Below are 15203 nucleotides of genomic sequence, written 5' to 3'. Positions count from 1 at the left end.
TCATTCCTCTTCATTATTTCTGTCACGTCTGCTCCCGCTCTTCCCTCCCCTGGCGCTTGAGGGCGCCAGGCTGCCCTGCATCACTCACTCCCGTCATCCTGTCGCGCCTCACTCCTCACTCCTGTCGCGCTTCAGCGATATTGGACTCACCTGGACTCACTTATTATCTGTTTATTACCTCCCCTATATTTGTCAGTTTCCCTGCTCTGTTCCCTGCTTATGCATCGATTGTTTTTTGTCTTTGTTTTCTTGTATGCTGATGCTGTTCCTGTCTCGTTCCATGTCCGTTCCTTATTAAATGTTTGACTCCCCGTACCTGCTTTGTCTCTCCAGCGTCAACTCATGTGACAATTTCTCTTCATATGACAAGGATTTAAAAGGATTTGCCAGTAGATTGTTGACTTGATTCATGATGACTGCTAGCTAAGATTTTGAAAGTATGATGTTGACATGATCAGTCCAATCAAAGCTACTGTACATATAACGTGATTTGATGTAATTTTATCTGTGGCCAATGACCTTGAGTCTTCTTGGATGGGCACTTCTAATGTAACTCTATGGCAGCACCTAAAGGGCTAGAATTTTCTAGCTCTACCCTTAGACTTGGCGGTGACATTGTGTCCCCATGAGTGACAGAACACTGAGACAATCATGGCGTAATGCTCCGTATTTTCTGCTGGCTTGCCCCACCACCACAGAATGCACAGAGCTAGGCTGAAACACCTGCTTTTTGGAGCTGCCTTCCTCAAGGAAACAAAAAAGAGACGATGTTTGTATGTGGCTTTATTAACTCAATGATATGTACTTTTTTTTTTACATTGATTGCAAACTGATATGTGACACAGTCTAACATTCTCAGGCCTTTTATATATACTCTACAGTTAGTGAAAGTCTAAACACCCCTTGCACAGTCTTCACATTTTGCTGTCTTAAAACTAAATCCAAAAACTGAATATATTTTTTTCCTACTGATCTACACAACCTACTCCACATTTTGTTCCTTAAAAGTTATGGGACCATACATTTTTTATTTCCCATTGGTTCTGGGAACGAAGCCATACAGTGCATTCGTAAAGTACTCTCAGACCCCTTGACTTTTCCCACATTTTGTTACGTTACATTTTTCCCCCCCATCAACCTACACACTATACCCCATAATGACAAAGCAACAAAAAAAACAGAAATATAACATTTACATAAGTATTCAGACCCTTTACTCAGTACTTTATTGAAGCACCTTTGGCAGCGATTACAGCCTTGAGTCTGCTTAGGTATGACGCTACCAGCTTGGAACACCTGTGTTTAGGGAGTTTCTCCCATTCTTCTCTGCAGATCCTCTCAAGCTCTGTCAGGTTGGATGGGGAGCGACGCTGCACAGCTATTTTCAGGTCTCTTTCCAGAGATGTTTGATCTGGATCATGTCCGGGCTCTGGCTGGGCCACTCAAGGAGTTTCAGAGACCTATCCCGAAGCCACTCCTGCATTGTCTTGGCTGTGTGCTTAGGGTTGTTGTCCTGTTGGAAGGTGAACCTTCGCCCCAGTCTGAGGTCCAGGTTTTCGTCAAGGATCTCTCTGTACTTTGCTCCGTTCATCATTGCCTCGATCCTGACTAGTCTCCCAGTCCCTGCCTCTGAAAAACATCCCCATAGGTGCCTTTTGGCAAACTCAAAGCGGGCTGTCATGTGCCTTTTACTGAGGAGTGGCTTCCGTCTGGCCACTCTACCATAAAGGCCTGATTGGTGGAGTGCTGCAGAGATGGTTGTCCTTCTGGAACGTTCTCCCATCTCCACAGAGGAACTCTAGAGCTCTGTCAGAGTGACCATCAGGTTCTTAATCACCTCTCTGACCAAGGCCCTTCTCCCTCGATTGCTCAGTTTGGCCGGGCGGCCAGCTCTAGGAAGTGTCTTGGTGGTTCCAATCTTCTTCCATTTAAGAATGATGGAGGCCACTGTGTTCTTGGGGACCTTAAATGCTGCAGAAATGTTTTGGTACCCTTCCCTAGATCTGTGTATCGACACAATCCTGTCTCGGAGCTCTACAGACAATTCCTTCGACCTCATGGCTTGGTTTTTGTTCTGACATGCACACATTTGTCAACTGTGGGACCTTATATAGACAGGTGTGTGCATTTCCAAATTATGTCCAATCAATTGAATTTACCACAGGTGGACTCCAATCAAATTGTAGAAACATCAAGGATTATCAATGGAAACAGGATGCACATGAGCTCAGTTTCGAGTCTCATAGCAAATGGTCTGAATACTTATGTAAATTAGTTATTTTCTGTTTTTTATTTGTATTAAATTTACAAAAATGTCTAAAAACCTGTGTTCGCTTCATCATTAAGGGGTATTGAGTGTAGATTGATGAGGAAATGCTTTAATTTAATCAATTTTAGAATAAGGCTGTAATGTAACAAAATGTGGAAAAAGTCAAGGCCTGAATACTTATTAACGCTTGTTCGCTTGCCCGGTGCAAGTAAAAAAAAAAAAGTAATTGACAAGAATAATATACATTTACGTTGTCCGGTGGACAAAAGCAACAATATCAAACAATTAGGCTACTCCGATCAGAATTGGATCAGTATCTTCCGAATGCAAAGGGTTGCACACTATTGTCCCAATCTCTGCAGAGCGCATCGGAGTATAATTATTGTAGGCCTGCATTGACAGGCTAAAGCGGCATTTCAATCATGGAGTCGCAAGATGCGTTTTTGAGATAAAAGCATGCCTAGTTTAGTTAGGTCAGCAATGAAAATCCTGGAAAAATCATGGTGTGTACGTCACCTGCGTGTGCGAGTGGGCCGTTGCCAGAGGAGAGAGAACGAGAGAGAGACATTGTGCTGGAGGTAAAATAATTATATACAACAAATAAAATAAAATGTTATTTGCCACATGCGCCGAATACAACAGGTGTAGACCTTAGTGACATGCTTGCTTACAAGCCCTTAACCAACAATGATTTAAAAAAATAGATAAGTAAAAAATAGAAAATAAAAGTAACAAATAATTAAACAGCAGCAGTAAAACAACAAGCGAGGCTATATACAGGGTGCACCGGCACAGAGTCAATGTGCAGTCGAGGCAATTGAGGTAATATGTACATGTAGGTAGAGTTAAAGTAACTATGCATTATAAACAGAGAGTAGCAGCAGCGTAAAAGAGGGGTCTGGGTAGCCCTTTGATTAGCTGTTCAGGAGTTGTATTGCTTGGGGGTAGAAGCTGTTACGAAGCCTTTTGGTCCTAGACTTGGCACTCTGGTATCGCTTGCCGTGTGGTAGCAGAGAGAACAGTCTATGACTAGGGTGGCTGGAGTCTTTGACAACTTTTATGGCCTTCCTCTGACACCGCCTGGTATAGAGGTCCTGGATGGCAGGAAGCTTGGCCCCAGTGATGTACTGGGCCGTACGCACTACCCTCTGTAGTGCCTTGTGGTCGGAGGCCGAGCAGTTGCCATACCAGGCAGTGATGCAACCAGTCAGGATGCTCTCGAAGGTGCAGCTGTAGAACCTTTTGAGGATCTGAGGACCCATGCCAAATCTCTTCAGTCTCCTGGGGGGGAATAGGCTTTGTCATGCCCTCTTCACGACTGTCTTGATGTGTTTGGACCATGATAGTTTGTTGGTGATGTGGACACCAAGGAACTTGAAGCTCTCAACCTGTTCCACTATAGCCCCGTCAATGAGAATGGGGGCATGCTCGGCTCTCCTTTTCCTGTAGTCCACAATCATCTCCTTTGTCTTGGTCACGTTGAAGGAGAGGTTGTTATCCTGGCACGACACGGCAAGGTCCCTATAGGCTGTCTCATCGTTGTCGGTGATCAGGCCTACCACTGTTGTGTCCTCGGCAAACTTGATGATGGTGTTGGAGCCATGACCAGCCTTTCAAAGCACTTCATGGCTACAGATGTGAGTGCTACGGGTTGGTAGTCATTTAGGCAGGTTACCTTAGTGTTCTTGGGCACAGGGACTATGGTGGTCTGTATTACAGACTCAGTCAGGGACTGGTTGAAAATGTCAGTCAAGACACTTGCCAGTTGGTCAGCGCATGCTCGGAGTACACGTCCCGGTAAGCCGTCTGGCCCTGCGGCCTTGTGAATGTTGACCTGTTTAAAGTTCTTACTCACATTGGCTACGGAGAGCGTGATCACACAGTCATCCGGAACAGCTAGTGCTGTCATGCATGTTTCGGTGTTACTTGCCTCGAAGTGAGCATAGAAGTAATTTAGCTCATCTGGTAGGTGTGTGTCACTGGGCAGCTCACGGCTGTGCTTCCCTTTGTAGTCTGTAATAGTTTGCAAGCTCTGCCACATCCGACGAGCGTCGGAGCCGGTGTAGTGCGATTCAATCTTAGTCCTATATTGACGCTTTGGCTGTTTAATGGTTTTTCGAAGGGTATAGCAGGATTTCTTATAAGCTTCTGGGTTAGAGTCCCGCTCCGTGAAAGCGGCAGCTCTACCGTTTAGCTCATTGTGGGATGTTGCCTGTAATCCATGGCTTCTGGTTGGGTTATGTACGTACAGTCACTGTGGGGACGACGTCATGGATGCACTTATTGATGAAGCCAGTGACTGATGTGGTGTACTCCTCAATGCCATCGGAAGAATCCCGGAACATATTCCAGTCTGTGCTAGCAAAACAGTCCTGTAGCTTAGCATCTGCTTCATCTGACCACTTTCTTATTGACAGAGTCACTGGTGCTTCGTACTTTAGTTTCTGCTTGTAAGCAGGAATCAGGAGTTTAGAATTATGGTCAGATTTGCCAATTTGGATTTCTTTCTCTCATTTTGTCTGTCATAGTTGAAGTGTACCTATGATGAAAATTACAGGCCTCTCATCTTTTTAAGTGGGAGAACTTGCACAATTGGTGGCTGACTAAATACTTTTCTGCCCCACTGTACAAATAACGCAAAAAAACATACAGAATAGCACAATTGGTTACAGGATTGTAAAATGGAAGCCATCTCATTCGGCGCCATTATGCTCAGACTAACTAGATAGGCAATTCAAAACATAGTGCAGTTTGGCTGGTTCTCTCGCTAGTTAACTATTTAGCATGTATCAATGTCATTGTCATGTCCGATGTCCTAAAATAACTTTCCACTGGCACTCGTGTATATCTGCAAATGGCAGACACACAGTTGATACGGGTGCGCAGTTGATGAAACCAATGCTGCATACGCTGGTTGTAAAGCAGTCTCTCCAATTCTCAAAATTTGCTAGGATTCTCCTTTAATCAATACTATGTAATTCTGACAAAGTAAAAAAAATCAAATCTTAGAATAGCCTAATTGACAAGTAACTCCTATGCTTTCAAGATCTCCCTTGAACACTGAATATTTTAACCTTACAAATAGATAAACATCTTAACTAGCTACCATAGCCATTTGATCCCTGGTTCATTGAATGAGGGAATTATTTTATAAACACAAAAAGTATTTGGTTGTAGTTGTAATGTTGCAGGGTGTGCAGGCCTTTGATCTAGCCCTGCTCGAACACACCACATTGTAAAAAATCAGCTGCTCAACAGGACCTTGATAAGCTGACTGGTGACTTTGAGCAGGGTTGGATCAAAAGCCTGCGCACCTGGTAGCTTTCCAGATGGAAAGTTGACGGACCGCGTGTTTTATACAGTAGTCAATCAGTGCAGTATTTTACTTTGTGGGGGGTTAAATGCCTTGCTCAAGGTCACAACGGCAGGTTATACTGTATAATACATGGGATCCGAGACTAGCAGCCTTCCATTGTCAATACCAGTGATAATAATGAATGTTATTTTGTGAAATGTTTCCTTGCATCATACAACACAATTTTCCATCACCTTTTTGGCCCATGGTGTTACAGACTTTAAATTGGGAACAAGTGACTTGAGCTTTTGGACAAGCCCTTCATAAGTTTCCTGACCGGTCAAACGGAATGTTTTTTAAACGCCAGTTCTGGAAATTTAAATGTTTTGGTTGCAGGGAAGTGTTTTAAAAATGTTTTACTATGGTCCTCTGAAAGTTTGCCTGGGAGGTTTTATTAATGTTAAGAGAACAGAAATTATAGGTTATTTGAAGGTAATTAAATAACTATCTGAGAACATGTTTCAATAATACTTTTAATAACACTGCTAGCTTAATTTAGGTTAACTGTTTTGAACTCCAAGCACAGCTACTGTAGGACACATGGGCTGCGTTTACACAGGCATCCCAATTCTGATATTTATTTCACTAATTGGTCTTTTGACCAATCAGATCAGCTCTAAAAAAAGATCTGATGTGAAAAGATCTGATGTGATTGGTCAAAAGACCAATTAGTGGAAAAAAGATCAGAATGGGCTGTCTGTGTAAACGCGGCAATGGAAATGAATTTGCTTAGGCATTAATCATGCAAACACATGTATTTTTTATTGTGGCACGGCATCAGTGAGGAAGTGAAGGAAACAAGCACTCATTAAGATCAGGTGTGGCCAATTAGTGGGCACGGCCAACACACTTCACAAGACAGAGGATAGAGAGTTCTGTTGATGCTGAGAACAGAATGTATACACTACATAATCAAAAGTATGTGGACACTTGTTCGTCGAACATCTAATTCCAAAATCATGGATTAGTCCCCCCCTTTGCTATTATAACAGCCTTTACTCTTCTGGGAAGGCTTTCCACTAGATGTTGGAACATTGTTGCAGGGACTTGCTTCAATTTATCCACAAGAGCATTAGTGAAGTCTGGCACTGATGTTGGGCGATTAGGCCTGGCTCACAGTCGACGTTCCAATTCATCCCAAAGGTGTTCGATGAGGTTGAGGTCATAGCTCTGTGTATGCCAGTCAAGTTCTTCCACAAAATCTCGACAAACCATTTCTGTAAGGACCTCGCTTTGTGCATGGGGGCATTGTCATGCTGATACAGGAAAGGGCCTTCCCCCAAACTGTTGCCACAAAGTTGGAAGCACAGAATCGTCTAGACTGTCATTGTATGCTGTAGCGTTAAGATTTCCCTTTAATGGAACTAAGAGGCCTAGCCAAAAGCATGAAATTCCTTCTCCACGAAACTTTACAGTTGGCAATATGCATTCGGGCAGGTAGCGTTCTCTTGGCGTTATAAGGCTATTATACTGCCAATGTTTTTCTATGGAGATTTCATGGCTGTGTGTTAGATTTTATACACCTGTCAACAACGGGTGTAGCTGAAATAGCCGAATCCACAAATTTGAAGGGGTGTCAACATACACTATATATACAAAAGTATTTTGTAAATAACATTCTTAAGACTGTTCTTTGAACTTTACTGTTTTCTTGTGGTTTTTATTGAACATTTTATTAATGTTCTGAGAACATGACATTAACTAGAAACATGAAGAAACCTGCAGAAAACATTATGCCTGCAGAAAACCGCAGAAAGAATTCACACCTAAGAAACATATGGTTCTCAGAATGTTATGTGCAAGCTTCACACCCAAGATAATTCTTAGCGGAAACAGCTTTGGCTGGCATTACCACCAACTTGGCACAACTCAGGATCAAAGGAAATATAAAAAGAGAAAAGCACAGATAAAAGTTTGAGGAAACCCCACCTCTGTCTTCTAAATAATTAACCCTGGTATAGTTATATTTTTCAGAGACAATTACAAAAAAATGTATGCCAAAGACATACCAGAATGGCTTCCCAATATTGCTTTCCATCAATGACTCCCAACCAAATTTACTGAGCAATTTTTGCAAAAACAATAGGTATATGTTGCCCTAAGAGTTGTGCCAAGTTGGTCAAATGTTATTCAAAATGATTCACAGCTGAAATGGCTACTAAAAGTGATTCCACTAAGTATTTACCCTGGGGTGTGAAGACATACACAATCGAGAAATTTGTTTAATTATTATTTAAAAAAAAAATTTTTTTTAAACATACTCTATAATTGTTCTTTCACTTTGAAGATGTGAAGTAGGTTGTGTACATCAGAAAAAAAAAATCTAAGTTAACAAATGTTTTGATTTCATTTTAAGGCAGCAAAATGTGAAGACTGTGCTGCAAAAGTTGTGTAGACTTACATCAGGCACTGTATTTCTCTTTTCCTCTGAAGCAGAGTACATTTTCACTAATGAGGTGAGAAGACCGTGTGCTGTACTGGTGGACAGTCTCTCATTCCTCAGAGACACACTCGTAATTATATTCTTAAATCCTTAGTCTTAAGAGTCATTCTTCACTCAGCTGTCAGATATACAGCAGGCTACCCAATAGAGCACTGTCCTACCCTCAGTGGGTATGGTAACACCCTTTAATGCTACAATATGCGTTAGAGCTGCTGCCATCAGGATTACCTTTACAGATTCAGAAAGAAACACCATACCAGCATATTTTGGCGACGCCAACATTCGTAAAGTTAATTTATTTGACAACCAATCAAATGACAATCAGGATGAAAAAAAAAAACAGCTGAGCAGGACAAACATTCAGGATCAGGAGGATACAGTCAGTCAGTCAGTTAGTTAATGCTGCACAGTAGTGTTTTAATAACAATACAAACATCACATACTGCAGTCTATCAACCTATGGAGAGAGAACACCTCACCTATAGTCTGACAATCAGTCACACACTACCGCATGCTGTTGTATTGTGATGGAAAAACCTACGACTGTTTGAAACACTGTAGCCTATTATACATAAATAATTCAATTTCATCTGAAAAAGCTAGGTGAAATCACAGGGAGACATTCTACCACAGTCGAGTCTCACTTCTGAGATGAGTTTTTCTCAGAGATAGAGGACTTATCTTTGTATCTGTGGCATTGTAGCGTCTGTGACAGCATGGGCAGCACCATTTTGAAGTAGTCAATTCTCTTCACGATTGTCTGATCTCTCCTGATCACCTGGTTGGACATGACTCCAAGAGTCACCAGGAGGGATCAGCCAATGAATTTGGACGTTCCACCCAGTTGACTACATTAAAATTGGGGAAGTCCTCAATGTCACTGCCAATGCTAAGACGGTCTCTTCTTTTACTAATTGGCAATGAACTATGCTGATTTCTACTACGTAGCTCTGTCTGTTAAAATGTTGCTGTATGTACACCAACTGTGTGGGCGTCCTACTGTATTTGACAATATGTCTACATCTTACGACATTGGTACTGAGAGACATGGTGCTTCTACAACAGCCATACTACATACAGTTCAATTAAAAAGTATGTGTTTTTCTTATAATTTCAGCAATAAAGGTTTCTTCGAAACAGAACATCTTCAGTGCAATTGGCAAAAACAAAATTAAATGTTTAATGGAAATTTGATCAGGAAGAAACAGTAACATACATATATTCAGCTAGACGGTCATTGAACTGTACGTAGCTACATCACTAGCATGCAAAGTCAGGTCCAGCACTCATCATAAGGCATTTTCTCCATGTACAAGCTGCCTCTGTCACTAGGGAATCCAGTTTAAAGTGCAAAGTTCACAGATTAGATAGTTTGACCTACAGCACTACAATGTAAAGAGCTACATTTACTATACAAGGAAAAGGAGATGAGTGGACAGAAAGGTGTAACAGATCTAATAAGCATTAGATTTACACCAAGCAGAACTGTTGTTTAGTTCCTAAGAAATGTACCCACATGAAAAACATAAGTTTACTATAGAATACTACAGTACTTACTATACTACACAATGTAGTATCCCCCGATCATGTGTAGTACTTACTATAGAATATTGAAGTACACTATAGTAAATACTACAGTATTATCCGCCAAAAAAACACTGTAGTGTTCATCTGTTACTGTGACTTGTTATTGGCTTCGTTGGAAGGATAGAGAGCTGCATGATGCTGATTACATTGTTCTTCATGAGAAGGAGGAAGAGGAGTTAATGGACTGGGTTGTAAACTGGGTCTGATCATTAGTTTGGTCTTGGGGTGATGACTGAATACACAAGCACACACATATGCACACACGAATGCACGGACGAACACACACAATGACAAAGTTACTCAGTAAACATGAACCTTGTAAAAATTGACACGTCAATGGACAATCCGGTAAACTACTGGCATGGGTTGACAGAGACAATACATAGTAGAAACAAAACCTACAGAACACTGCATAATGGGCAGTTAACACTAATCACAATATGACATTTTGTCAGTGACAGACATCAACTGGTTATGACAGTGACACATATAGAGCACGCCCAGTTTACACTAGCACAGTTTACACTAGCACAGTTTGGGAGTCAGTTTACACTAGCACAGGAAGGAAGGAGTCTCACAATGTCACGGGTACAGAAGGTGTCACAGTACCGTCCAGGTACAGAAGTAATTTATTAAAACACAGAATATGGACTATCTTCAGATGGGGCTATTTCAGCCTGGAAGGCCAGTCTGTTTCAGAGTTGGCTAAACTGGACTGTAGACTGCCTGATCTGGCTAGTTCAGAAAACCTCAAACCATCATAAGACTTATAATTATTGCCATTGTACTTCGTTTTGCGACAATCTGTAAGAGCATGAGCTGAAAGTACGAGCCCCAGACACACCGGCAGAGGCGTATTCTTAGGAAGCTACTTCTGTGACCAGTATCTACTGTCCAGTCCAGGCTCGTCTCTCTCCACTCACATACAAAGGGCTAACAATCATAATGATGACGTCATCAGTAGGGAAAGGATGAGGAGGACCTGATATAATAACGTGGCACTATCGTTGGACTAAACACACTGACTGTAGTTGTAATAAAGGATAATAATGGCAGTATGATTACAGGTAGGGGGGGTATGTTGCTAACTTGCTTTCCCTCCTGCAACATCTCTCTGGTGTATTACAGACGTTAAGATGTCTGAGGGAACTACACACTAGATCATCTCTAACGTCTCTGTTTTTAAAACAGCCTGTGTGGCATCAATATGAGTCAGTAACATTCATTCTAGTGTCAAAATTGATTACAAAGTGTAAATAGGATAAAACCTAGTTTATGAAGTAACTTCCTGAAGGGTTGGGTATGGATTAGGATCATGCCCACTAGCAGCCAGAACCTCCAGTGAGACAGACCTGCCAATTACGCAGCGCCTCAGATTTGTTTACATAAGACAACCCGTCAACAACGTTATGTTGAAATAACCATTGGCCCTAATCCCTTTAAGGACTGGCCACATGCGGATGTGTTTGAAAATGTCAAACCCCCGAGTCTGCCACTTTTTTGGGGCAAAATGAGAATTGAGACGATCTTGTATCGCACTTGTATCCCATCTGTAACTCAATTTTGAGTGACTTAATAAGCTGATTGTGGCCTGGCTGCTCAATACGCCTTCTAGCTACTACTTGCTAGCTTCATTGACAAACAGAGTTGTAATTTAGCTGGAAAGTGATTTTGGGCACTGATAAACAGCTTGCAGATGGATGAAGTTGAACACAAGTTATTGTTCTCAGAAATCAGTCCTGAGCTCACAGCCAGACTTTCCCGACTCGATAATGCAGTGCACGGACTAGTTTTTCATGCACATTTATTTACTTGAGATATACTGCATCAAACACCTTAGCTAGATCTAAAATTGCACGACTAAATTAATTACAGATGTTTTTATTGATCTTAAATTAAATCAGACTATTTTGAAGAAGTGGCTGTGTTATTGTACAGTGCCTCAGGAGGGTCAAACAACAGTACCTGTCAGGATACGATTAAGTGAACATAACACACCCACATCAATCCACACCCCTAAGACAACTCTCATTTGACATCAGCCATGCCCACTAGCATTTCTTAATGAGCAATCTTCAAAATGAGGCTACATCAGGAAGTGCAGTCGCCCTTTAATATGTCTGAGGGAACTACTCCCTAGATCTTCATCACTCTCCTCTCCACTGCTCTCTGTCTGGCAGTAACTCCAAACATAATATTACAGTCTCTTTACAGGCCATCCCTGTTCCAGTCACAGTCTGTCCTGATTTGATGCCATACTGGTTAGTTCTCATATATATACTCTTAAACATTTAGTAGAGATTTCCCTTAACTATGGCTAGTCAGTGCAATCTAAAATGATATTTATAGATCTATACACAAAACAAAAAAAACTAATTTACATCATGTTTATAGCTAGATATGTAATGTACTTCTCTGTATACACACACACAATCTTAATTTGACCCTGCTTCTCACAGCAGGAAAATAATCCAACAGCAACAGGAAATGTGAATTATAATTATTGGACATTTTTGTAAGGGTTGATACATTTTTCGTTAGGTCAAATCAAGTCACATTTTTAAGTGGAAATTACGAACTTTAGAAGCCTTTTTAAACCTTGAATACACTACAATTACCATTTCCTGCGACAACCGAGAGATAAAATTAAGATAGCAGATCTGTATATGACAAATAATAATGTGGGTTGATTAATTAGTCTATATGGGTCGTTCAACAAAATGAGCACCTTTTGAAATTGTGCATCAATATTCAATTTTAAAAGCCTGTTATAGTCAATGAAGTGCCATTTTTTATAGACCATATGGAGAACTAAATAAATATTTTTGTATATGAATAAAGACTTGCTAAAGTGCAAAAATTCTGCATTTTGACATGTCCTTCCATGCACCCTCTGACTTCCAGGAAGATTTTAACCTACTTAACCCCACAAAAGTTTTCACCATCAAAGCCCTTGTTGCTTTGACAAAGTCATTTCTGAAGATGATCATTTATTTCATGTGATTAGTGATTCATTTTAAGGTAAAAAAACAAAACATGCCCTCATTTTATGGTTAACCCTGTTATGTGAACTGAATATGGTGAAACTATTCCTTTGAAGAAAAAGAAAAAAACATCAAGAAATGTTGAACATCTAATAGTCAAATCATAATGTAAGAGCAGGTTAGCTGGTTCTACTCTTTTTGGCCATTTTCTGGTGTTTTGTGGTGAAAACTGAGTGGGTCGAGCATAACACGTAAACCCTGTGACCCATACAGACAGGCTAGAAATGTTTTAACAAAAAAATGTGAAGCTTCCATGCAATTGCCCCTCCCTGTTGCACACAACAAGCTTCCAATTCCCTTCTAACGGGATTTATGGCTGATTTAAGATGAAATCGTCAACCCTGTTACTTTATTTGGCACTTAATAGGCACTTACTATATATAGTATTATTATTATTTTTATCTCTTGCTCTTTACAACAATGTTAAAATTAGGTGAAATCAGAAGTGTTTTTTAACCAAGTTCCACATCTCAAAAGGCACCGTATTGATGGAACGACCCATATGCTAGTGTTTGAGCATGTAAACATAACTGTACACTCTTCAGATCCTTACAAAGTGGGAAAGCTATGACTGGTTTTATGAACGGTTGGACTGGTTGAATCTAGTTCTGCTGTCACCTGTAGGGCACTCTCACATTTCGGAGGACAGCACACACGTCACACACTTTAACCTTTGCAGTCAAATCATGGATTAAAATATACAACATTTAAAAAGGGGGTAAAAAATTGAAAATGAAGATAATTTGAGTCAGCATCAAAAGCACTCCCGGCTAACACGCAGCGATACAAAAAAATACTCTGGAGTTCTCACCCCAGAGACTTAAAATAAAAACCTAAAAAGACATGAAAAGCACCAAGCAAACACAATGCACCGTTGATTTAGAACTGAATGGTCTGAGAGCAGGGAGTGGGGATAGTGTTTCAGAAGTAGTCATCCCACTGAAAACTAAAACACTAGATTACCTACATTTTTCATTACAGCTTCCATTGCCAGGTACTTAACATTGTCCCTTTCCAGTACTGAAAAACAAAATAATTACAATACAATAAAACTAATGAGAACATTTGATTATGTTACATTTGGCAATTAGCCATTTTGTTGTTGGTGCACTTTGGGTAGTAATGCATCCAGTGAGGGATAAACTAGGACAACGACTAGACACTAGTAATGGGCTTAAGGGTGGTGTTTAGAGTGGTGGGCATGCAGCAAGTTAATCAGGGGGAAAAGGAGAAGGTTAAAACTGGGGATCACTATGTTCTCTCCTCCCTGTTCTATCCATCCTCAGTCCATCCATTGTTCTTCTCCACGGTCTTTCTGGCTACAGTCTAATCCAAGCCGGTGGCAGTCATATGGGAATTTTTAGGATGGGGGGAGGGGGTCGAGCAAAGGGTGAAGGGTCAATAGCTCACACTGCTGCCTTTTTGTTGGTCTATTTGATTTGTCTACGATCACAGTGCAAAAAAACACATTGTCAGTCATGTCAGTAGCTCTTGACAGAATGAGAATGGGGAGCAGGGGGAACAGGTCACAGTGTCTGTAGTTGTTTTAACACCGAGGGCTGCTGTAGCTCCACCCCCCGTTCCCCTCTCCTCCTAGGGTGACCCCTGACCTTTAGGGCTAGTAGACACAGAGGTCAGGGAACTTCATCTCGTAGACGGGCACCGAGCGGCTCTGGGTCTGGCCGTAGCCTGATGAGATGGTGCCAGACGGGCTGGGAGGGGGTCTGGGGAGGGCAGAGAGAGACAACTTCATCATCAAGAACATGGGGAAGGTGTTCTAAAACATTCCAAATTATGTTGCTCAAGTCATAGAGTGTGCCAGATATTTAACAGGACAGGTTGGAGGGTACAATTATATCATACTAAGTGCCTACGGGAATCCTCTGTTCTCTTGGCATGTGCACTGGCATACATTACAGTGGTGAGAAGTATGTATGTGTTTATGTGGGTGGGGAGGGGGTAAAGGTGTTAATTCCAATTGATGCTGTTCAAGTCATAGTGTGCCTACTTGTGCCCATACCAAGACTCCAGTATGCACCTAACATTATGATATAATTGTACCCTCCAACCTGGCCTGTTAAAAACATGCAGGTTGACATTTATTCAGATGAGTAATCTACCAGAGGCTGCACTATAGTGTTCAATAGCTGGCACAGCCACCGTGCCAGCTTAAACCTAACCCTAATACTTAGCCCTAACCTTCAATTAAGACCAAAAAGCACATTTCCGATATAGCCAATTTTGACTCCAGAGGAAACGTCTAAATTCTGCCTCCAGGGCAACACCCTGCCAATAAACGCTAACCTCCGTTAAATATCTGGCTCCTGAGCAACACCATCCCCCCCTCCACCCACACAAACACACTCCTCATGTCTACAATGTACACTCACCTCCATATGTATTTGGACAGTAAAGCTAAAATAAAAAATGTGTCTCTACACTCCAGCATTTTGGATATGAGGCTACAGTAAAGAATCTCACCATTTATTTGAGGGTATTTTCATG

The 15203-nt window shown here is 41.2% G+C and overlaps 1 protein-coding gene across 3 annotated transcripts in view; it reads right to left on the bottom strand.

Annotated features, from left to right (window-relative positions):
• Positions 1-8331: 8331 nt before the first annotated feature.
• Positions 8332-15203, bottom strand: part of LOC139582810 (protein EFR3 homolog B) — a 61653-nt gene continuing 54781 nt past the window's right edge. For all 3 annotated transcript variants that reach the window (XM_071413163.1, XM_071413162.1, XM_071413164.1), the window contains one exon: positions 8332-14422. In XM_071413163.1, coding sequence (XP_071269264.1) covers positions 14317-14422 — 106 coding nt within the window. In that variant the 3' untranslated portion in view covers positions 8332-14316. The remainder of the gene's footprint in view (positions 14423-15203) is intronic.

Source organism: Salvelinus alpinus, chromosome 8 (genome assembly GCF_045679555.1).
Source record: "Salvelinus alpinus chromosome 8, SLU_Salpinus.1, whole genome shotgun sequence".
In the NCBI taxonomy this organism is placed as follows: Eukaryota; Metazoa; Chordata; class Actinopteri; order Salmoniformes; family Salmonidae; genus Salvelinus; species Salvelinus alpinus.
Note: the sequence above shows the minus strand (reverse complement) of the source record. Positions and strands in the feature narration are given on the sequence as shown.